Genomic DNA, 24,980 nt, shown 5'->3' on the forward strand with positions numbered 1-24,980 from the left:
GGACTATTTCAGATTCCAACTGTATCAAGCCGCAAATAGCCCCAAGAAACTTTTTGAACTGGTTAAACAACAATCGGTGGAAGCACCAAACTGCTCTGACTCTGAAGTCAGCCCTCCCTCATGTGATGATCTGGTTGCTTTCTTTACTGGGAAATCGAGACTCATCAATATGGACCTGGATACCAGGTGGGCTCTACTGCTACCCAATGGGTCTGCGCCCCCGACCCTATTAGATAAGATTGAACCAATGAGCCAGGGCATCGAGAACAAAGCCTCCTGGGACATCTTTACCCCCCTTAGTGAAAGAGACATTAAAAAGGTTCTTCAGAGTATCAATCCATCTAATCACTTCAGTGACCCGTTGCCACCTACCATCTTCAAACAAATCAAGGATGTTGTCTCTCCCATCTGGAAAAAGATTGTCAACGCGTCTCTGTCACAAGGTATGATCCTGGAGTGTCTAAAAGCAGGTAACACCTATATTAAAAAAAACGACTGCAGACAGCGCTGACCTTAACAAATTTCACCCTATCTCTAACATGCCCACATCACGCAAACTCCTAGAAAACTGCGTCCAATCACAACTCTGTGACCACATCAAATATTTCCATCTCCTGGACCAACATCAATCTGGCTTTTGTAGTGGACACAGCACTGAAACCGCACTCACTAATGTTATGGATGATATTTTAAAAATGCTTGACCAAAATGAATCGTGCCTCCTTATGCTCCTTGACCTTTCCTTGCCATTTGACACTGTTAATCATGACAACCTCCTATTCATTCTAGAGTACAGGATGGGCCTGTCTGGTCCGGTGTTGCAATGGTTCTCGTCCTTCCTCTTTCACAGATCCCAAATAGTGAAGGTGAACCACACTCTCTCCCAGCCATCACCAGTATCTATGGGGGTCCCCCAAGGGTCCGCCCTATCTCTCATACTCTTCAACTTGTTCTTGGAACCATTAGCTAATGCACTAACTTCCATAGACATTCTCTTCCATATGTATGCGGATGACACCCAAATTTATCTGAAAATCTCCTACCAGGATAACATCATTTCACTCAACACTACCCTATTGACTACTCAAAACTGGTTAACTGAGAACCACCTCCTGCTCAATACCTCCAAAACAGAAGTCCTTCTCATTTCTACTCCGAATTACACTCCTAAATTAGACCTCTGGATGAACCACCTCACCACCTTAAACTGCTCCCCTGCATTATTGACTCAGCTAAATCTCTCGGAATCACCCTGGAAAGCACTTGAACATGCAGCCTCATATTATCAATGTGTGCAAGGGAGCTAACAATCTGATAAGGATACTGAGGAATCTCAAACCTTTCCACCCACAAGCTGACTTCAAGGTAGTGGTGCAAGCGATTGTGTTGTAGAGGCTAGTCTATGGCAGTGCTACACTCTGTGGTCTCCCCAAATATACCTTGGACCCTCTAAGTGCCTCATTGAACGCAGCGGCCAGATTGGTTACGGGTACCAAAAGAAATGCGCACATCTCCCCAGTCTTAAAATCCCTAAATTGGCTGCCCTACAAAGCAAGAATGCAACTAAAGATTGCCTGCCTATCCCACAAAGCCCTTCATTTCAAAACCCCCAGTTATCTAGCGCAAAAGCTGGAACTTTCCGGAGTGGGTAGACTTTCTAGGAGTTCCATCTCTCTCCTCCTGAAACCTCAGATCTTTTGCAAAAAGAGAACGTGTCACTGAGCTTTCTCCGGCTATTGTGCAACCCACCTCTCTGGATTCAGACATTCCAGTCGCTCGTGGCCGGAGACAGGGGCAAGTACCTGGCATTTGGGATCAGGCTATATTCTTATCCTAGTCTTGGACCCCCAGTACTCACAAAAGACATGCTGCTGCCTGGTGCGGATGAGTTCATTAGTGTAGTGAGCGAGATGCTAATTCCTCGTGGGCAAGTGTTAAGGTGAGTGTTAATTTCTTGTCGGACTTGGCAGCTCAAGGTTTAGCCTATATAGAATAGTTAATAACACATAAATGCCAGCTGGTGGAAATGATTGCTCAACAGGAAGAAACCCAAACTAAAGGGCTGACTGTAGAAAAGAAATCATCCGAAGAAACTCTCACAGTGGGAGAAGCTGCGGAGACTGGCACTTAAAGCGGATACCGAATCGCACTGCAGAAAAGCCAACCCGAACACCAGGGATCACAGCGGGAGCCCGAGTCACAGGTGAGAAGACTCTGGAATGGACTCGCAGCACAGCGGCCTCCCAAGAAGACCGCCAAAAGGCAGATCGGGCACCGGAGAAGAGAGCCGAGCTCCTGCTCAGCTCAACACCAAAGGAATAGTGAGCAGTGATTGAGGGGCGGGACGCCGAAACGCACCCTGAACACACCCAAGATGGTGGCTGCCTCAGGGCATCTGGGAATTGTAGTTCCTGCAGCAAGATGCCCTGCAACAAGGAAATGAAGGCACATCAGTAGGAATAGAACAGAGGCAGAGTATCAGGATGCATAAGGGCATACTGTGGCTCTAGGACAGTGCAGCCACCAATGGGAAGAGCCTGTATAATGGAGTTTGCCACATCAGGGGCACACAGCCCTGTGTGAACAAAACAGAAGTGACAATACACAGCAGTGTGTGGTGGGGTGGGCCCTTGAATGTCCGTAGCTATTGCGCTGACAGCTACACACCCCACAACTAACAGCATTTAATAATAGAGAACAGCACAGCATTTGTCTGTCAAGAGACAGCGTGTCACATTTCATGTATTACATTATTTAGTAATAAGGTTACAGCTCTCTCACAATGTTGTTTTTGGAGCCAATGTCCTTTATACACTTTTAAAATGTATTCTCATTCTGCAACCGAACAGTCAGAGACAGAAAACAGGAATGAGAACAAGCCCTGTACATGTGACCTGAAGAAACAGCAAGTAATCCAGCAAAGTAAGGCAAGGCTACCCTGCACCGATTGTGAGAAGAGATCTACTAAGGTGCCATGCCCTTTAACCCCTTGCGTGCTTGTAACGGAACGGTTCCGTCACAAGCCTCGGGTGGGCTGTGCTGGAGACGGAACGGTTCCGAACCGGCCCGCTCGCCGCGCCTGTGCGGTGCGAATTCCGCGCCTGCGCTGAGGGTTCTATTGGGCGGGCGGGGCCGTGACGGAACCGTTCCGTCACAAGCACAGCCCACCCGAGGCTCGTGACGGAGCGGTTCCGTCACGAGCACGGGAGCACCGCGGGGCCCCCCCCCCTTCCCCTTAGCACTGCGGCGGAATAGCCGCCGCAGCTAAGGGGTTAAATGACCAAGGATTTCATATAGGAGCAAGACCCTATAGCTGCACTGACTATTAGAAGAGGTTCACTGGAGAGACCCATCTTCTACAGCATCCAGCAGCACTCACAGGGGTCTCGTTCTTTAAATGCATGGAGTGTCCAAAGAGCTTTACTCAGAAGAAAATTATGATAAAGTACCAAAGCACACACGCAGGGGTGCAGCCCTATCACTGCAGTGACAGTGAGAAGAGCTTTAATCAGAAGGCAAATCTTCTAACACATCTGCGACTCCACACAAGGGGGAAGCCTTTTCATTGCACTAAGTGCGACAAGAGCTTTACTCACAAAATATGTCTACTATATCACAAAGTAACCCACACAGGAGTGAAACCCTTTCACTGTAGTGAGTGTGAGAAGACATTTACCCAAAGGATTGAGCTTTTATATCACAAAAAAACACACAGGAGACAGGCCATTCCAGTGCATGGAGTGTGAGAGGAGCTTTAAAATAATTCACACAGGGGTGAGACCCTTTCACTGCAGTGCGTGTGACAAGAGTTTTACTCAAAAGAAGCATCTTGTAACACACCAGAGAACACATTCAGAAGTGAGACCCTTTCACTGCACAGAGTGTGTGAAGTGCTTTGCTGTCAAGAAGAGTCTTCTCAATCATCAACTAATCCACACAGGAGTGAAACCCTTTTCCTGTAATGATTGTGAGGAGAGCTACACTCAAAAGAAAACTCTTGTAAAGTACCAGAGAATCTACTACAAAGGTGATGCTCTTTGAATGTGTGCAACGTGAAAAAGTGCTTTCTTTGTAAGTCAAGGCTTAAGTCAGCAAAGATTACATACAGATGGGAAAGCCCTTTCACTGTAGCAAGTGTGGGAAAAACGTTACTTAAAACAAAATCTATCAATATCATTATAGGGTGAGGCCATTTTACTGCAGTGAACATGAGAACCTTTTTACTCAAAAGATAGGTCTCTTCTAGAGCACAAACAACATTTATAATAAAAAACAAATCTTAAAATCATGAAAGATTCCATTCCAGCAGTGAGGCATTTCCACAGCACAGAGAGTTGGAGTACCTGAGTCACAAACATAAATACGGTAAATCAGCAAAAATATACCATTATATTGCACCTAAATAGCTATGCTTTTTTATAAACAAATATTACTGTTTTGCGAAGGAAACAAGTCACATTGTCAGTCCATGAAGCATGCCATTTTGAAACAAATAAGAGTAGCAATATGACCATCGTAATCAAACTGGCGCATACAATTATAATGAAACACAGAAATGAATACGTTCTGATTCTACTCCAGCGTCCACATCCAACACCCCAAACCATTTACCCCAAACTCTTACACGTTGAGCCGGACGACCCCTGGCCTCATAGGCTTTTCCTTCTTCTCACACCAGTCGACCCCGTGCCTCCATAAATCCAGCGATGATGCCCTGGAGGCCTTCCAATATGCCAATCGCAGTTTGGGGTAGCACCTGAGCCTCCACCATAAACTGCTACCAACTGATCCCTCAGTAGAGAATTAACCACATTTTGCGTGGTGACCTCTGAGCATCAATATGATCAGGGCGCTCTCTTTTCAGCAACCACACCAAAAGTCTCCCAGACTTGTCGCCCTCCTGGAGCAACAATTCGTGATAATCCTGTCTAGTTAGACAATCTAACCTGTCCCATAACACTCAACGCTAGGCCTGCAAGAGTGCTTGACAATGCCACTCCGTCTCGTGCCCCCAGTGTTGGAATCCAGTCAATGCCTATTCAGGTTCAGTAAGCTCCCGCTCCAATCTTCCTCTGATACCCTCAACTTTTGAAAAGCATTCTCTACGTGTCACCACCTTTATCGCGTGCCACTCCTATCCACTCTTAGAGGCGGGCGAGCTCTATTTTGTATTTAAATAATTGTTTAATAGCTTCCCATCGAGTGTCTCCATAGTACCCCTTTTTTTTACATCGAGTGATTCCACCCAGCTAACAGACATGCAACTATTTTAACATTTTAAGTTTAACACAAAGGATCAAGGTTGCATTCATCAAAAGAGTTAAAAATAAAATTAAGCAGGCCAAGTCTACAGACAGCACATAGGCTGACCGAGAAGGCAAACAGCTTCGCAATGTCATGATACTTCGAAGCCACATACCTAAATAATGATATCTGCGAACTGGCTCTAGTTTGGCACAATCAAATTTCCAACCAAACATGTTCATTGTTGCCTGACACCCTAAAACAGTCATCTGGATATCCTTAAGATTTACCTCAACCTTTGACAGCCTATGCATTTAGGCAAGGGATCTAAATGGACAACAACATCAACATACATTGGCATCCTGAGAATTATCCTCCAAATCTGGATCAAGACATCACGTTTTCCCTCATAATGCCAGCAGATCAGCCATATACATAGAGAATAGCAAAGGGAGGCCAGAACACCACCCTGCTAGAAGCCATTTTCGACTTTGATTTTGTTTATTCCAGTGAGAATTCGTGAGCCAGTAAGAACTTTAATTCCATTGTCAGAATCCAGGGCTAATAAAGTTTCTATGAGTTCCTGTGGGACATGACAATGATTTATCTTTGTCTAATCTGTGGCACAATCCACATAATCAAAAGCAGACGAGAAGTCAACCAATGCTGTATGCATTCTTTGACCCATGTCTAGTATGTATTCCTCAGTTACTTACTTCAGAGATTATAGATTGTAGATTATTTACAATAAATCAATTAACTCTGAACCCTACATTGCTCAACAATAAATGTATGACAGTACTACACATACTAATACAACACATATCATTAAAATGTGGGTATTACTACGCTAGCACCCCTACAACGACCTACCATTAGAACACATTCTTTAACCATGCATATGCCTTTACTACACATGCTAATACAACGCAAAGGCATGCATGCTAAAAGCATACACTTGGTAAAAGTGTCTAAGGTAAGTTTCACTACCCTGCCCTACAATAAACCCTAAATCAGTACCCCTGCACGACCCCCCAAACTCCAATACTTTCCCTCCCCTAAACCCAAAACCACTACCCCTGCGCGGCCACAAACCCCAATCTTTTCCCTACCCTAACCCCTACATCACTACCCCTGCACAAGCCCTAATCTTTTCCCTACCCTACCCCTAAATTACTACCCCTGCACCCCTGCACCCCTGCACCCCCAACCCCCTGCCCTGTCCCTACCCTAAACCCTAAAACACTACCCCTGCACAACGCTCCCCCGACCCCCTGTCCTCTCCCTACCCTAAAACACTACCCCGAATGACCCCCAAAACCCTACCCTAACCCCTAAAACACTACCCCTGCATGAACCTCCCTCCCTCCCAAACCCCACTCCTCTCCCTAACCTAAAACACTACCCCTGCATGACCCTCCCCTGACCCACAGTCCTCTCCCTCCCCTAAAACAGTACCCTGCACGACCCCCAGACCCTACCCTAAAACACTACCCCTGCACGACCCTCCCCCAACCACCAGTCCTCTCCTTACCCTAAAACACTACCCCTACACAACCCTAACCCTGACTCCCAATCCTCTCCCTACCCTAAAACACTACCATGCATGACCCCGACCCCCTTTTACCCTAAAATAGTAACCCCCACCTCAAGCCCAATCCCCTTTGCCTGTTTCTCCTCGTGGTTCATGTCTCTTCTCGTGGTTCCTTGTTCCTGTGGTCTGGGGGGCGGTGCACATCATTGTAGATACAGAAGAGACTCTGTTTCCTCACAACGACGTGGATCACCTATGCTTTTATCATACATACCTACCTTTACAACGAAATTCGTTGTAAAGGCATGCGTGGTAAAAGCACATGCATTGTAAAAAATGCAAAGTAAGAACTACGCATGGCTGCAAAGCATATGTGGTAACGCTTGCGTTGTAATGGCATGCAGGTTAACAGCCGCAATGTAATGGCGGTTTCCCTTCAACATTAAGTATATTTACCTTCTCAACACAGGTTTGTAGATGTTTTAAACAATTTTAGCTTAAATGTTGCCTGAGGCATCGGCAAGGTGAAGAACCAATACTTTTCCAGCTCACTTCCTGGATGTTAGAATGCACCAATCAAGTCATCCGGATTCAGGGGAAGTACCAAATGTTTCTGCACCTCCCCATATCCACAGCCAACCATTTATGCTAGAACACGGTGGTGACAATGGAACATTTCAGTGCCAACACTAACACTGACATCACTACACATTGAGACCAGTAGCGCAACACTACTGGCCATAGACTGGATCATGAAGACATCCACAGCAAGGAACAGAAATGGGATCCAGTGGACAGCTTGGACGCAGCCCAATGACTTGGACTTAGCAGACGACCTGGATCTACTCCCCCCTACCCATCTGCAGATGCAAAAGAAGATCGACAAAGTGGCAGCAACATCAGCACAACTTGCCCTCAACATCCGCTGGGAAAAATCCTAGATCCTGAAGGCTAACACGACCAACACAACAGTAGTCACTCTTGCAGGCGATGGAAGAGGTTGAGGCCTTCACCTACCTGGGCAGTGTCATAGACAAGCAGGACGGCACAGACGCTGACGTTGAGTCAAGAATCTGCAACGCAAGGGCTGCCTTCATTCAGCTGAAGAAGATCTGGAGCTCCAGGAACCTAACGCTGCAACCCAAGATCAGGCTTTTTAAAACGACGTAAAATCGGTCCTTCTGTATGAGCAGAAACTTGGAGGACAACAGTGACAATCACCAACAACGTCCAGACCTTCATCAATACCTGTCAGAGGAAAATCTATCAAAGCTGCCGACCAAACACTATCAGCAACAATGACCAATGGCAGCACACTTTACAACACCCTGCTCATGAAGAATAATGAAAAGACACCGGCGCTGGATAGGTCACACCCTCCACAGGCCCACATCAAACACCACCAAACAAGCCTTCACCTAAAATCCACATGGCAAAAGGAAAAGAGAATGGCCAAGAAACACCTGCTGTTGTGGCCTAGAGGCTGACGGCATAGAGATAGGCTATACCTGGAGTCAGATTGAAAGAAAAACCCAAGTCAGCAAAGGCTGGAGAGTCCTGGTTGGTGGCTTTTACCACAGGTGGGGTAGTGGGTATAAATAAGCAAGTAAGTGGCACAGCAACACAACTATACTATAAGTAAAGGTGTAGTGCTCTACAAGTAAAACAAAAATACTAAAAGAACCACAGCAATATCATAAGCACAGAAATGCTACAAAACTGCATCCTTTAAAGATTTTATATCAAAATATTATGTACAAAATATCATGTCCTAAATATAATTTCCAAACCTATTGTACCATTCAGTGTACATTTTCTATTAATTCCAAGAGGGTGACATATATATGGTTCAAATATGTTTAATGGGTAGAATAACATCCTTCAAGGTCAGGGAATGCCAAATCGACAAGCTCCAGACACTGATGGTTCAACTACTCATTTTTAGACAGATTGTACTGAGGAATTGACACTTCACATAACAAAATTATTTGAAAACATAATAGAAAAGGGCGGAATCCTACCCACTATGAGAGAGACATAAGTGGTCACTATCCTCAAGCCTGATAAGCTTACAAAGCTTTGTTTCCCGTATAGACCTCTCTCGCTATTGAAAACAGACACAAGAAGTTTGGCAAAGATTATTGTCATTTGTTTTACCCTTTACATGTCTGGGCTTATTCTCCCAGAGCAGTCTGGTTTCATTCCAGGAAGGTCAACTGTGCACAAATGAGGCCATTCTTTGGCACAGTCTCACAGGTAAACACAGGTGAATGTGGTTGCAGCCTTACTAGATGCTGCAAAGTCCTTTGACTTTGTTGAGCTGGAGTTTTTGTTTGCAATGTTGGCTAAGACAGGAGTTGGGGAGTTGTTTCTCAAATTGATCCAGTTGTTTTACACTGCCCCACGGCTCTTATTCAATGTGTATATGGCCCTATTCCAATAAATAGAGAAAGGAAGCATGGCGGTCTGCACTTTCTGTTGCTGTATGCCATTGCTGCCGAACTTTTGGCCTGGACATTGAGGGACAGACATGCACAGAGGGGGCTGCGATTTCCAGGCTACAACTTGGTTTTTTTTACCTTTGCAGAAGACCTCCTGCTATGTGTATGGGATTCCTCAGTAAACATTTCCCTAATAGTTAGAGAATTTTTAAGATTTGGCAGCCTGCCTGGCTTAAAGTTACATTGGGATAAATCTTGCTTTCCAACTGACAGAGACAACACAGAGGACAGTGGAATTCTCTTTGATATGTACGGATGAGCCAGTGAGATATTTGGGTATAATGGTGCATCAAAACTCATCAGAGGTAATTAGGACTCAATATTCAATCTAAGAATGCCCTTCCACAAACTATTGCTCACAAGTCTACATTTTACTCGCAGATCAAGGACCATTTTAATATTCCGATTGAAATTCCTAAAAACAAAGCATCTTGGCACACCTTCTCGCCCACCCCTGAATACGAAATCTATAGCACTCTTCTAGCGATTAACCCCTCCAATCACTTCTCTGATGCCTTACCTCCTTCTCTAGTCACAATGATAAAGACTTTTATTCTGACCTTATGGTCAAAGATTGAAAATGCCTTGCTAAGACAAGGTTCCATACCTGACTGTCTTAAAGTAGGGCATGTCACACCTTTACTAAAGAAAGCCAACTCCCTCTCCTCAGATTTCAACAACTACCGCCCTATATCCAACAACCCCACTTTGGCGAAACTGCTGGAAACATTTGTACAAATTCAATTATGCAACCACATCGAGAATGACAACCTCCTAGACAAACACCAGTCTGGCTTCGGTCAAGGTCACAGCACTGAATCTGCACTTACCCACATAATGGATGACATACTAAAAATGTTAGATGATAACGAGTCGGGTATATTGACAATCTATTGACTCTACTGGAACAAAGGATGGGCCTAACTGGCCCAGTGTTACAATGGTTCACCTCCTTCCTAAATAACAGAACCCAAAGAACCAAGATGAAGAAATCACTTTCTCAACCCTCCATGGTCACCATATTTATTTATTTATTTATAAAGGTTTATATACCGCGAACATGACCCCCGAGGGTATCAGAGCGCTTTACAATACACAGTTATTAAACATTAGATGATTGAGGTAATATACATACATTCGATATTCACCATTCAATACAAAAGAGGTAGACAGTGGTATATGGATAGCATAGGTGGCTAGTAGTCATTAAGGAAGTTAAAGTCTTAGGATGTGAATTTGTTCATTAGAAGCATTTTTACTTATTTTTTGAATGAGGTAAAGGAGGAGATTCTGCGTACATCTGGAGGTAGAGAGTTCCAAATCTTTGGTACAATCCCTGAGAATGCTCTGCAACCAGTTCTCTTTTTATGGAAGGATTGTAGTTTCGATGTAGTGAACTCTCACTTCACAACTGTCTGCATCCTCCCGGCCGCTCAAGCTTTTGTGCTAAGTAACTGGGGGTATTGCTATGCAGGGCTTTATGGGGCATGCAGGCGATCTTTAGTTGTATTCTTGCCTCTTAGGGTAGCCAGTTCATAACTTTCAAGGTCAGAGAAATGTGGTTATTTATTTTAGTTCCCGAGACCAGCATGGATTCATTTTCGCTGCTGATATCTATTATAAATGTCTTTGGATATTACAGTGACAGTGAGGACTTCACTGACTTTTGAGGGTCAATCATTTTCAATTGTGTAGTCCTGAAGATGGTCTTACAGACATCAGCATAAAGACCGAAACGTTGACAGCTACACTTTTTTTCTGTTGAAGAACAAATTAAGCTGAATTCTTTTATATTTATCAGTTGATTCATCAGATTTGTATTTGGAAAAAGGGTGCACAGTTGGAACTGTGAAGTCTAGAACATTTGGATTGTAAGATATCTTCTAGTTCCATTGTGCTTGAATGAATTAGTACCCTTTTTGATTTTTGTTTATGATAAAAATCGGCTTTTTAACATCTACATGTGTGTTTGAATTGATAATTTGCTATGATGATTTGATACATCTGTATATTTGCATTTGAAAAATTATATCTTGTTCATTAATTGTGGTTATATACATTTACCAATTTTAAACAAAAGAAATTAATTTGCAAGAAAGTTATATAAATGTGCATTGAGTAAAGAACACATATCATTGAGAATTAAGTTTGAGAATAAATCCCTTGAAGGCACACTTACCAGTTCATATTATTTTGCCCAAGCCGTCAAGGGTTGATTGGGTTACCCATTTTATCTTACACTGAAACTAGTTAAGGCACCAGAGAGTGCTATTTACTCTCTTTTACAGAATTATTCTCTGTTCTGCAAGTCTGTTGCAAGCTGCTCACAGTTGCATGGGATCACCTCTCACCCACACGCCAATGTGGCCTACATTCTAATCCACTTATTATTTAATGCAGTTTTATATTATAGCGCAAACTTTACTCAAAGGTGTCCCCAAAGGTGTCAGAGCGCTTCACAAAAGAACCAGGTAAGTTACAAAAGGTACACAAGATAGGTTTAACCCACAAACAAGTTACATATGTACAGTTAACAAGGTACACAAGATAGGCTGAGCACGCCACAAGTCACATATATGCAGTTACAAAGCTAACAAGTTGCATATTTATATTGTAAAAAATAAAGGTGACAGCGTTAGATTAAAACAAGAGTAAAATACTTATATACAAAAGGTTACTTTTGTGTGCATTTTCAGTTAAGCCGTTCTACATTCCAGGCACATGCACCCTACCAACCTTGTAAAGCGCTTTGACGCCTTCGGGTAAAGTCTACGCTATATAAAAACGCATAAATAAAATAAAAAAATCGGAAAAGTTTCTGCATGAGTCCCCCTCCTTCAAAAGAGAAAGATCGATGGCTCAATCATTCTCAGGTAATGTGGTGAGAATCTGGAACTCGCTTCCGTCATTGCTCCGTGCCACAACCTCCATCCAGATTTTCAAAGCTGACTTCAAATCTCTTCTCTTCCAGAGACACTTTCAGAACTGATACCCTCATTCTCAGACCACCCCTAGGAAGTTAGTTCATCATTGTAAATTCGTAATATTTTCTTGTTCATTCCCCACCCTTGATTGCTGTTTGATATTGTGTTATTGCCTTTTATGGTTTTACCCTCCATCTTCTAGTGTCTTGTTTATTTTTGAAACGTTCTTTTTGTAACATTTCTCTCATGTAACGTAACTGGTTCTATTGTATAGCGCTCTGACACCTTCAGGCAAAGTCTGCGCTATATAAAAATGCATGAAATAAAATAAAATAAATTATATTATCTCAGTCGATTCTAATTAGTGTGATGCGCTTTTCAAAAAATGTATAAATATAATTAATACTGTAATGTCTCGCGTTTTTATGCTATTGTGCGCTGTTATTTAGCACATCTTGACTCCGCAAATCGGTTCAAAAATGTTGTCATGTTGTAAAATTTCGAAGTCAGTTTTGTTCCTCAGTTTTCGGTAAAGCGAAAGTCGCTGAAAAACAGGAGGAAGCGGGGACCAGTTTCTCTCCACTGAGCATGCGCTTTAACGGAACATTTTCTGCGCATGCGTAAACCATTTTTGCCTCTGTGGTTGTATTTAGTACTACCTCCCTGAGCACGCGCAGACAAATGATCCTTTTTCCGCGCGAGTGGAGCTGTATCTAATTTGGGCCTGCGCAGTCATAACATACCTTCAAGGCGCCTGCGCATAGGTCAGACGTTTTTCTCTCTGTAGTTCCTCCTGCGCAACTTGTTTAGGGAGAAGTTTGGGCTCCATCCCAAGCCCCCGTCCATCACTTCATTATTGGATTCTTTTGTTGAGAGTTAACGGCTCTAGTCCTGTGCATTTTTTCTTCAATTCAGTACCGGTCGCACTTTGTACATTCGGCTGTGGAATATAAGGAAGAACAGGGAATTCGTCATGTGTGACCCAAAATCTGAAAGAGTGAGTAACCTTGTGCATGCTTAGTGTTTGTGGGATCTAAGTGTGGGTGGCATCATAACACCATCAGCAGGAAAATGGAGCCACCACACCTTGCTGGCTGTGTTGCTTAAAAGATAAACTAACACTGAGCCAGTAAACACGGGTGGTCTTCCAAATCTCCAATGAAGTCGATTCCAGAAAATATACTTCACTATTTAGATAATATTTTCCAGGAGCAAATTCAACTGAGGACAATGTTTTATGTGTCCTTGGGTTTACTTATAAAATTAATTGCTTCCTGGTGTGGTGGCGCAAAGTAGCTGAACCAGGGCTACAACTCCCAGAATGCACTATTGTGGTAATTGATACCTTTGTACCATCAACAGATTCCTCCACAGAGTAGTATTCTTGAATAACCCTGCATTTACCCAGAGGTGAATGAATAGCTGCTGGGGTAACATCTGTATACTGATGCCCAGGCTGCTGAATTAACACATCTGTTATTTCCCAAGATGAGGATTAACAGGAAATAAACAGGAGAAGTAGAGGGACACAGGTGGGGAGATGTGAGTGCTGTTTGGCATTGCCTACGCCAATGGTCACAGTACAATACTTAATCACTCGCGAGGGTATCCAGGCGCTAAGAGCCAGCTGCTCAGTTCAGTTGAACAGCCAGGTCTGGAGTCCTTACCTGAGCTCCAGCATTGAGGATGAGGTCCATAGGTGAAGAAGGGGAGGGGCAGGTGGTGGCTCCAGATTTTCGCCATGCGGTAGGAGATGGAACATCCTCGCTGTTGCTCTGGCAGATGTATGGGAGTGTGCAAAAGAGAGGGAGGCGGAGTGCAGAAGTCAGTAGGTTTGGTGGAATTTCAGGCGGTGGTTGATGTATGCTGGTCCTTGATTGTGAAAAGCTTTGCAGATGTGGATCAGCATTGTGAATTGACATCTCTTCTGAATGGGGAGTCAGTGGAGCTTTTTGAGGTTTGTGATGTGGGACCGTTTAGGATGTCAAGGATGAGTCTGTCCACTGAGTTTTGTATGGTCTGTAGGCTTTTCAGGAGGTGCTCAGTGATTCCTATGTTAAGAGAGTTTCTGTAGTCCAGCCGACTGTTGACTAGGGCTTTAGTGACATTCCTCTGTTGTTGACGGGGAGCCATTTGAAGATCTTACGGAGCATGCGAAGAGTTAGGAAGCAGACGGAAGAAACTGAGTTGATCTAGTCTTTCCTGGTGAGCTTGCTGTCCAGGGTGATGCCGAGGTTGTGGGTCTGGTCTGTCGGCGTGGATGCTGGTCCAAGTTCTGTGGGCCACTAGGAGTCGTTCCACGGGGAGGTGTTGTTCCCGAAGATCATCGCTTCCGTTTTGTTTGTATTGAGGTTTAGGCAGCTGCTTTTCATCCAATCGGCGATGTCTGGCATGCACCTGTGGAAGTGGGCCTTTGGGCACAGGGCAAATTAAAAAATATTAGCAGATAGATATAGTGTATATAAATAAAATAGACACACAAAATGTAATCTTTTCAAATAAAAGCTCACAAATGTGAAGGAATGTGAATTTAGGGTTTCAAAATTAAGTTGTGTTTTTTGATTGATATGTAGGAGCAGTGCAAGTGCATCATAGGGAGTCTAATATGTAATAATTGGTGGCCTCACTTGAAACACTGGTATGTGCTAACGAAAAGAGCGCCTTCATTAAGACCAAAAAAAACAAAGTAATAAGCTACAGTCTAGCTTATGACTTCGTCTTTTAGAAATAAAACCTCCTTTTGAACAAAAAGTAGTGTATTTTTCATATTAAAAGCATTACAGTGTCAGAAGTGGGACTGGCATTACGAGGAGCACGTGGCTTCATTATCATGTGAGCCTGTTCCAAAAAGTAGAAAGTGTATGGGATCATTGGACGAATAATAGATGTTACGATGAAAAAAAAAAACCATGTTGTTTTCCCTGAAGAAGTTCTGTATTATTGAAAATGAACGAAACATGTTGGCTGTTGTCTTATGCAATGAAGAATAAAGAGAAACTTTAACAACTGGGACTATTTGTCAGTTCGTTATATTCTGCAATGTGCCTTTCCCCAGTTCTAAATACGGTTGAATCACGTTTATCTGCTCTGTGATAGAGCGACCAAAATCTTTCTGTATCACAAAGTCTTAGATTTATTCTGCCTCAAGCAGCTGTTTACCCTTGTTCCCTGCCTAGCCATGTACTACCTAAATCACAGGTCACCATTGCTGTTACTAATCATAAGGATTATTCTGCCTTTGTCCTTGCAACTTACAGTTTCTGAAACACATCTTAACTGTATTTTATTCACGTATGCATCTGTTAACTTTTAAACACTTAATTAAAATGGCAAGGGCATGGAACACCTACAGTCACAATATAAAAAGGATGTTAGCAAGGCATGTTCAGTTGATACCTTGAACTACCAGTAAGTGTCTGTTCTGGCTATTGCTAGCCAGCCCTTGATCAGATGGAGAAAGACTACACACTGTACGCTAACTGTGATGGGTATAAAGCGTGGTTCATCAGCGCAAACACTTATATTTTTTGACAGATTTGTTTTCAGCATCAGACAGTCGTAGAACATACAGAGCTCATGGCAATTTTTTTTGTAAACCATTCTTTCTTAACTAAAGAGTTCCTGATATTCTGTCAGTCAATATGACGATTCACTCTTTGTCAGGTGTATTGAAATGTTTATGGCCTTAAAGAAGGAGCACTGTAAGTGTTAGTCTGTCCTGGGTATCTTCTCATATTAGTTGGCATGTATGGTTGTCTGTTTTATGCTCTTCATTTCTAATTACCAAGTTTGTAGACCTTCCTCGTATTTCTTTTTCATGTTTGTTTTCCTTAGACCCATTCTTGAGTAAAGACATTACACAAACTCAGCTATTCTTTGCATCTCCACACACCATTCTTTGAAGGGAGTTGCCTTTTTCTCCTTCCATCACTTAACGATGAGCTAGCTGATGTAAAAGCTCCAGAATAAATAGATCAGATGTCTCCAACCAGTCGATCGTGAACTACTAATAGCTCCCAGACACCTTCAGAGTAGCTCACATCATTGAGTTCATTTCTAAATAAGTACAGGGTCATATTTTCCTTTTAAAGTTAAGGGGAAGGTGTGTTTATTTTAGATTATTCTCATCAGGCTGCAGATAGCATGGCCAGATAATGAGCAGTGGGTGGGCAGGCAGATTAATGACCCAGACTGGGGCTGGGGCACAGATGTGAAGAACTGAAACATTGAGGTATTTAACTCTTAAATAAAAGTCATTGTCAACTCAGTATTGGAGAGGAAAACAAAATGATGTTTCTGAATGCTTATAAATGGGCAAGCATTAAAATGAAAAGTGACCTTCAGAATCAAATTAATCCTTCATTTTAATTTTCTCACATTTTAAAGTGTCACATTTACAAACAGTAGGCCTCTTGCTTCTAATGGCCAGTAGACACTGTGCCATATGCAGAACTGAAAAATACAGTCATACGGTCGAACCTAGCGGCAATGCGCATGCTCTGCTCGCTCTGCGAGGCATGCTGTATTAGGATATGCACTAACAGCCTGCCCACTCTCCACTCATATTTGTCATTGGCTTTGCGTCATTGTCTTTTATAGAGGCTGGCTTCTGATTCATTATGAGGCTTGTTAGTCCCTCCTTAGTACCGCCTTGTCTCCATTTGTTACTGCCCATAACGACTGGACCTTTTACTTGGTTTGATACACAGCCGGCTTTATTCAGTGGGTCAGCACTATTTTGTTTATGGATCCCCATGGGGCAATGGCGGCTGCTATTTTTTGTATTTGCATCCTGAGCGCCGCGCCCCCTTTAGGGACAGCGCGCTCAGTATTCATTTTCTTTTTTTACTTTGATGTTGAATGCGGCGCCCCTTTCAGGGACACCGGGCTCTGTTTATTATTATTTTTTTATTTAATACTGAGCGTGGCGCCCCCTTCAGGGACACTGCACTCATTCTCAATTTATAAAAAACTTTATTTATGAATGAATTTTTAACTTTAACTAATGAGCGTGGCGCCCACTTCAGGGACACCACGCGCTCTCTTTTTTTTTACTTTAATAATGAGCACTGCGCCCGCTTCACGTACACCATGCTCTGCAATATAATAGGTATTGCTTTTGCAAAAGTTTGAACTTTTGGTATTGTAAATGACAATGCCTTTTAATTTTTTATTAAAGGCATTGTCATTTACAATGCCAATTGTTTTTTAAATGATAGTGCAGAAAAATGTTCCATATTTGGAAAATTTTTCTGCACTTTAAATTTCTTCCATATTAAAAAAAAATGGTTCTGTGTTGGTGTTATACATGTAACTGTGACACATATGGAGAAAGGTATTTCCTGTACTATGTCTGGTGGCTTAATGGACTAATGTGCCCACTATAGGAGCCTGTGTTCGATCTCGTGGTCACAGGTTCAAATCCCAGCGGGTCCACTCAGTCTTTCATCCTCTGAGGTCGCTAAAATGAGAACCATTGAGTTAGGTAACAATAAACATCTGTTATTCAGTGCCAAGATACCCTTCTGGGTGAACGTGCTCTTTACAAATACACGTTATGTTATGTTGTGCCCCAAGTACATGCGACACAGGCTCTCAGTCACTCATATACAAATGTATGCCATTCATACGCACACATGTTCATACAATGAAGTTGGGGGTGGGGGTGTCTGGTAACAATGCGTGAGCCGTTAGCAACTCACAATGATTTTCAGTGTACGGAAGTAGCTCACACTACACAAAATGTTGGAGACTCCTGAAATAGATGGTATTGCCATCGCCATTAGGATGTACTGTGAGCCTAATATTGCAGTATTATTTGTAAATTCAATGTACTTATCAATTTCTTGACCTAAGAATGCTGCAAACTGGGCACAGAATTCTGCCATTCGAAAGCATAATGTTTTCAGAGGTTTATATCCTCTCAACTGTCAGGCACTTGTTACAGGAGGAGCTAGATTCAGAATGCACTTATTCAGTTTCACTTGTGTAATATCACTGAAAAGTGTTGGGTTTGGTGCACAATAGCCTCCTACCCAATGCTGAGCAGCAAGTTCATCTTAATTCACAATGGTTGCAGCTCTTCTTCTTCTAAAGCCAGTTCATGTCTGCCCTATCTTTTGCACAGTTTAAACCATAACTTTCTCTGGTGTTCAAGATCTTTTAACCGGATTGGTAAACTCGTTTGTGGATTGAGATTATCTAAAATACTTGGCCTAACCCATATCCCGCCTTTGGACTTTTCCAGATTGGCAATAGAAGTTACAAGTGCTTGTTAAAAACAGCGCTGAATGGGAATATCAAAAGATACTTGTAGCTCTTCAAATGAGTACAGTTGGCCCATAAAAATAATTTGGCCAAGATCAGCTATTTCCAAGGGAGTGCAATTAGTCACAGCTAGCTTCAGGTATGGTGCTCTGTATTGACGTGTTGCCCCCTAGTGGGAGGGCCACTTCATGCAATTCAGGTATGAGAATAATTCTTGAAACAAAATGATGTGTAGTAAATTCCTGATGATCTTGAATCAGATATTAATATTATTGTTTAAATCTTAACTTATTGTCTTTTATCTCAAATGGTTTAATCATATAGCTTTCTCAGAAATTACACTTTGATCCAAATCAGATGTTGAGTCACAGCCAACAAGTCTCCCCAGGTCCCCTTTGGCTAATGATATGTTATTCCTTTTATAAATTGGCCCTTTCTCCTCCCCCTACCACTACCCTTTCCCTGGCAGTAGTGTCCTACAAATGTTCTTCCGGCTGACCAACTGCTTTTGCTACACCAGGTCAGTTTTATAATCCTGCTCTTCAAAGCACTTACTAACTTGTTAGCAAAGTGGCAAGGAATGGCCTGCGGCTGTGGGACTGGCGGCGAGGGTAGGTCACCAACGTGGACTCATCCGGCACAAGGCTCCTACTAACGAGGCGCCCCGGCGAACCGCCAGCCCATGTTGAAGCACCTCGCATCATTGAGTGAGGTCCTCCAATTCTTGACTACATAAGCATGGACATGTAGTCAAACATTAATGGTAGCAACTATTTAGAAGCACCATTTAGTATAGATACCAAACACCACGCTTCATTCACACATAGCACATATATAGGTCCTGAAGAATTGCCACGGTACTTACAGACCAACAGGGCAAGAATCATGTCGACCCATAGAGTAGAGCACAAGATTTAATAAATACCCCTCACCTGGGCTGGTGCCACTCTAATATATATCATTTTTATTAAGGTGGATTACCAACCAGAATAAACGCATTTATTTGGAATATCCAACCTTTTTTATAACAACGCACTCACTGCACCACTACATCTTTTATCTGCACACACAAGGGCCACATACCCGCACTTCATCATACGGCAAAGGAACAAAAGATCTCCGACAAAGAGCCCCTTCGCGGGTGCCCGTTGAGCATTGCAGCGCCGGCTCAACGAGGAGCAGGTCCATATGATGAAGCATGACCCTTCTCCTTCCTCACCACCACTAATTAGTTGGTAGGTGACACCAAACATAGAGGAACTGCTCCAATCTCTTTTTGCAGGACATGACTCAGGTGTGCAGGGAGTCTGGGCCTCTTTAAAAAAGCCCCCCCCTTAATCCCCTCTCTCTTTTTGTCAAGGAATGGCCTGGAACCGAAAAAAACATTGAGGGAGCAGTGTCATTTTAATCTAGTTGACTCGTCCTACTAAGGAACATGGTGATACATTCCAGAATTTTCAATGATTCTTTGTTAGCAATGGTATAAGATTCCAGCGAAAGAGCTTATCAGTGTGTTTATTAACTCATATGACCAAATACCGTTTGGTAGAATAATCTTTAATGGCTCGGAGTTCTGTGGGTAAATTGGTTAGGTCAGAGTTAAATAAAGGGCTTCAGTCTTGTTTTGATTACATCTGTAGCCCACCACCATTGAGATGATTTTCCTTGGTCTTTCTAATTTTAATTTAACCAATATCTAAATGTGGAACTATATCTTTGTAAGGGGGAGCGCCAGATGTCCCCTGGTTCAGAGTGTCACGGTAATGGGGGAAGGGATGTGACCTATATACCCTCCTCCCTCTTGTCTTCACAGGCGCCAGAAACAGCCCCTGAATGGTGGCGACATGACTTACCTGCCGAGGAAGAAGTGGAGCGCGGCTCCTTTAACTGGTCGAGCACTGGACAGTGGGCGGAGTTGGAGGTCCCGTCAAAAGGAGTGCAGCAACCGGGAGAGGTGTGCTTGTTCACCGGAGGCGTGTACGGAAGGGAGGAAGTGACCGGAAGTGACCCGACGGGAAGACCAGAGCTGAGGGAGAAGACGGAGGAAGACGAAGCGAGACGGATCGAGGAAGAAACACAGAGCAAGCCCGGAGGCCAACGACAACACGCTCTGCCCAGCCGCACGCTAGGAGGAAGCGTGTGGCTCCGCGAGGTACGTGCAAGGGTTGCGGGGTGGGTCGGTAGGAAGGGAGGGTCCGAACCGTGACCGGTGTCCTTGGGGTTGCCCGGTGTTCCCCCCCCCTGCACTTACCCTCGTTAGATAAGACGCCGCTCGCAATCTTGGTGTATCCCTCACTCCCCTTCCCTAGATACTTAGGAAAAGTACCCCTGACTGATACCTTTTCCATTCTCCTTCCTCCGAGAGTGTGCTGGAACCACGGAGCCCCCTGAGTCAAGGACCCGCCGAAGCCCCACCCGCCAGACTCCGAAAGAGGGAGCGTTGAGCAGGAGGAGAAGACGAACCGATAGGAGCCGATCCCCACGCCGGGTCTTCACCCGCCCTACTTGCACAGACTTTTTGTTGTCGAAAATAAATCATAAACCTGTAACCAGAACCCGTCTCCTGCCCATTCCTGCCGCTGCCGTTACAGTGGTGGAGAATGCGGGCAAAACCCCCATCTGCATAACAGAGATGGAAGCAGTGGTGCAGGAGCTCATTAAGGGACAAGAACGTTTGGAATGGGCGGTGGAGAAACAGATGCAGTCCGCCCATGAGGACAGGGAAATCATGAAAGCAGCGATGGCTCCCCGCCCCGCTGAATCCCCTCAACCATGGACTGCCTTGGGGGCATGCACTGAAAAAATGATTCCACATGGGACTGGGGGCGTCTCCCTGCAGAAATACCAAGCCGGAGACGATCCGGACGCATTCATGTTGAATTTCGAGAGGGCCGCTAGCGCCTGTGGGTGGCCCCTCGCCAAATGGCCTTTCTTTTTGGCCCCTCTTCTTGTGGGGGAAGCACAAGCCGCCTATCAGGTGGCTAATCCGAACGGAGACACCCCATACGCAGACATAAAAAGAATTATTCTTGACCACCTGGGGTTAGACTCGGAGGCGTACAGGCTAAGATTCCGGAAGGAAAGAGGAGCCCCCGGTGAAAACCCAAAAACTTTATTTGTCAGACTAAAGATGGCTGCCGACAAATGGCTGACCCCCTCCACTAGCACTAAGGAGGAAATTATGGACCGCATTTATCTAGAGCAATTCCTTGAGGCCTTGCCCTATCAGACGCAGAAATGGCTGCGTCAGCACCACGACATTAATACTCAGCAGGCGGTGGAAATGGCTAATACCTTTGCAAGGGCACAACCCCGTACCACCTCCTGGGAACCCGAAAAGCCCTCAAAGCCGACACAGAAACCCGAAAGGAGAAACATGCCTCGACCCCTGGAACCTCCGAGACCCCGTCCCTGGCGGCCTGAGACCCAAGGACCTACAGGACCACAGTGCTTCGAGTGCGGAACCTGGGGGCATATTGCAAGACTGTGTCCCCGCAGAAAAACAACGGAAGAGCCCATGGAGGTGGGATACCTCCCCAGAACGGTGCTCTATTCCGCTGAAATGGGAAATTGCTTCAGAGTGAGTGTGAAACTTAATGGATCTCTGATTAAAGCTTTGTTGGATTCAGGATGCCGCCAGTCAGTGGTACAGGCCAAACATGTGCAGCAGAGTCAATATCTCCCGAATGAGAGAGTGTACATCCGCTGTGTACACGGAGATGTAAAGCAATATCCCATGGCTCAGTTACCTATAGAACCCATAAAAGAAAAGAGACAAGACGTAAGAGTAGGAGTGCTTGACACGCTTCCTGAGGATTTGATTATTGGTACGGACAACCCGACTTTCCTGCACATGTTTAAACAAAGTCTGGGCCCCGTACGGTCACACGAACCCCTGGGTAATCCGGTGCCGGCCTTATTGACCCCCGACCCTTGGGTGTTGGACCGCAGTTTCCGTTTTGCTCAAAGCAACGATCCTACGTTGTTCAATGCCTGGGAAAGCGCCCATCAAAACACCGGTGTTCCGCACCCCAGTTACCCCAGGTTCTTTATACGGAATGAGTTGTTGTATAGGCAAGGACAACAAGGTGACCCCGAACAGCTATTGGTCCCAGTATCCTTCCGCCCTCAAGTCCTGTTCTTCTCACATGCCCATTTAGTCGCAGGACACACTGGAGCCGAAAAAACGACCCAATCAATATTACGCCATTTCTATTGGCCAGGTGTCTATAAAGATACGATGACCTACTGCCAGGAGTGCGACCTGTGTCAGAAAAAGAATATGACCAGACCTCCAGCGGTTCCCTTGCAGCCTCTTCCCATCATCGGAACCCCATTCGAAAGAATTGGCATGGACCTCATAGGTCCTCTACCCAAAACCAGAAAGGGGTTTCAGCACGTGCTAGTGATAGTGGACTACTCCACCAGGTTCCCGGAGGCCTTCCCTTTATCCTCTACTACTACCAAGCAGATTGCAGAGAAGATGTTAAAACTCTTTTCCAGGGTGGGTTTTCCGAAGGAAATCCTGACGGACCAAGGGACCCCCTTTGTCTCCCGGTTAATGCAGGAAGTGTGTGCAACCTTGGACATACACCAGATCCGAACCTCGGTCTACCACCCTCAGACCGATGGGTTGGTAGAGCGTTATAACCGGACACTGAAAGCCACACTGAGGAAAATGTTGGAGGTCAGTGGAGCCGAGTGGGATCAGCTGTTGCCTCTGGCTCTTTATGTCATACGAGGCCAAAAACAGAGCAGTCTCGGATGTTCGTCGTTCGAGCTGCTGTACGGGAGGCAACCCCGCTCCTTGCTTGACATGACTAGGGAGGCCTGGGAAAGGGAGGAACCAGAAGAAACCCGGCGGACTCTTGAATACACACAGAATCTGAAATCCAAACTAGGTAAACTCCGTGAGATAGCATTCACCAATCTGGAAAAAAATCAGAAGAAGCAAAAGGCCGTCTATGAGAAAGGTAAAAAGTGGAGAAGGTTGGCGGTAGGAGATTTAGCCCTGGTCTTGTTGCCATCTACAACCCAGAAATTTAAGGCTGAATGGGTAGGTCCATATAAAGTGACCGCATCCATAGGGAATACCAGTTATAGACTACAAGTAGGGCCAAGGAAAACACAGACGTATCATATTAACATGTTAAAAAAATGGTTGGGACCCCCGCCTAGCGGGGTACACCTGGTTTCCCCGTCGCCTACATCGGACCGACCGTCCTCCACCATCAATAGCCTAGTAGTCAATGAGGACTTGAGCTGTGAGGAAAGAGAGGAGCTCCTGAACGCTCTCCGAGAGCACGACAGCCTCTTTTCGGACCTGCCTGGGAAAACCACTCTGGCAGAGCATAGGATAGATACCCCTCCAGGAAAGACCATCCGGATTAAACCCTACAGAATACCAGAAGCCAGAAGACAGGATATCCGAAAGGAGGTCCAGGAAATGCTAAAAATTGGGGTCATCAGACCCTCCACCAGTAACTGGTCCAGCCCCATAGTTATGATCCCCAAACCGGACGGGTCCCCCGTTTTTGTATGGATTTCAGAGCCCCCAACGCCATCTCCAGGTTCGATGCATACCCAATCCCGAGGATTGACGAACTGATTGAAAAACTGGGGGACGCCAAGTACATTACGACCCTGGACCTGACCAAGGGATATTGGCAGGTGCCACTACGCGAAGAGGACCGCCATAAAACCGCTTTTTCCACCTACGAGGGCCATTATGAGTTCACGGTCCTTCCCTTCGGCCTCCATGGGGCACCCGCCACGTTTCAGAGACTCATGAACACAATCATACAAGAGATGACCGGTTTTACATCTGCATATCTTGACGATATCGTCATATACAGTCCGGACTGGGGAACACACCTAAATCTTTATAGCCCTAGAGGAGGCAGGGTTGAAAGTAAATTCCAAGAAATCCATGATAGCCTATCAAAAGGTGAAATACTTGGGTTATGTACTGGGACATGGAATCATCGAGCCCCAGGTCGAGAAAGTAAGAGCTATTGCGGACGCCCCGTTCCCTTCCACCAAACGGGAACTGAGGGCTTTCCTGGGTCTTATCGGCTACTACCGCCGGTTTATACCCCAGTTCGCACAGGTAGCAGCCCCCCTCACAGATGCACTCAAACAAACTGTGAAACGTTCAGCGCTCGAAAATCCCACCACGGTGATGCTGGACTCCTTCCATAGACTCAAGCAGTACATCACATCTACCCCTATTCTTACATCCCCCAATTTTTCCCGGCCGTTTACCCTAAACACTGACGCCTTGGATTACGGGATAGGCGCTGTATTATCACAGACAGGGGAAGACGGGTTGAGCCATCCCATCCTGTTCATAAGTCGAAAGCTCTTCCCCAGGGAACTCAAATATCCCACCATTGAAAAAGAATGTCTGGCGATTAAGTGGGCCGTGGAAAAGTTGGCGTATTATCTGGAAGGCCGTCACTTTTTCCTGTATACCGACCATGCCCCACTGACCTGGATGTCCCGTAACAA

General features: G+C 44.7%; 1 protein-coding gene across 1 annotated transcript in view; it reads left to right on the forward strand.

The window, feature by feature from the left end:
• Positions 1-13,066: 13,066 nt before the first annotated feature.
• The window catches only part of LOC144773705 (uncharacterized), a 195,689-nt gene continuing 183,775 nt past the window's right edge, over positions 13,067-24,980 (forward strand). Inside the window, 1 exon segment of the mRNA XM_078658850.1 lies at positions 13,067-13,200. Coding sequence (XP_078514976.1) covers positions 13,177-13,200 — 24 coding nt within the window. The 5' untranslated portion in view covers positions 13,067-13,176.

The sequence above is a fragment of the Lissotriton helveticus genome, chromosome 8, assembly GCF_964261635.1.
Source record: "Lissotriton helveticus chromosome 8, aLisHel1.1, whole genome shotgun sequence".
Lineage (NCBI taxonomy): Eukaryota > Metazoa > Chordata > Amphibia > Caudata > Salamandridae > Lissotriton > Lissotriton helveticus.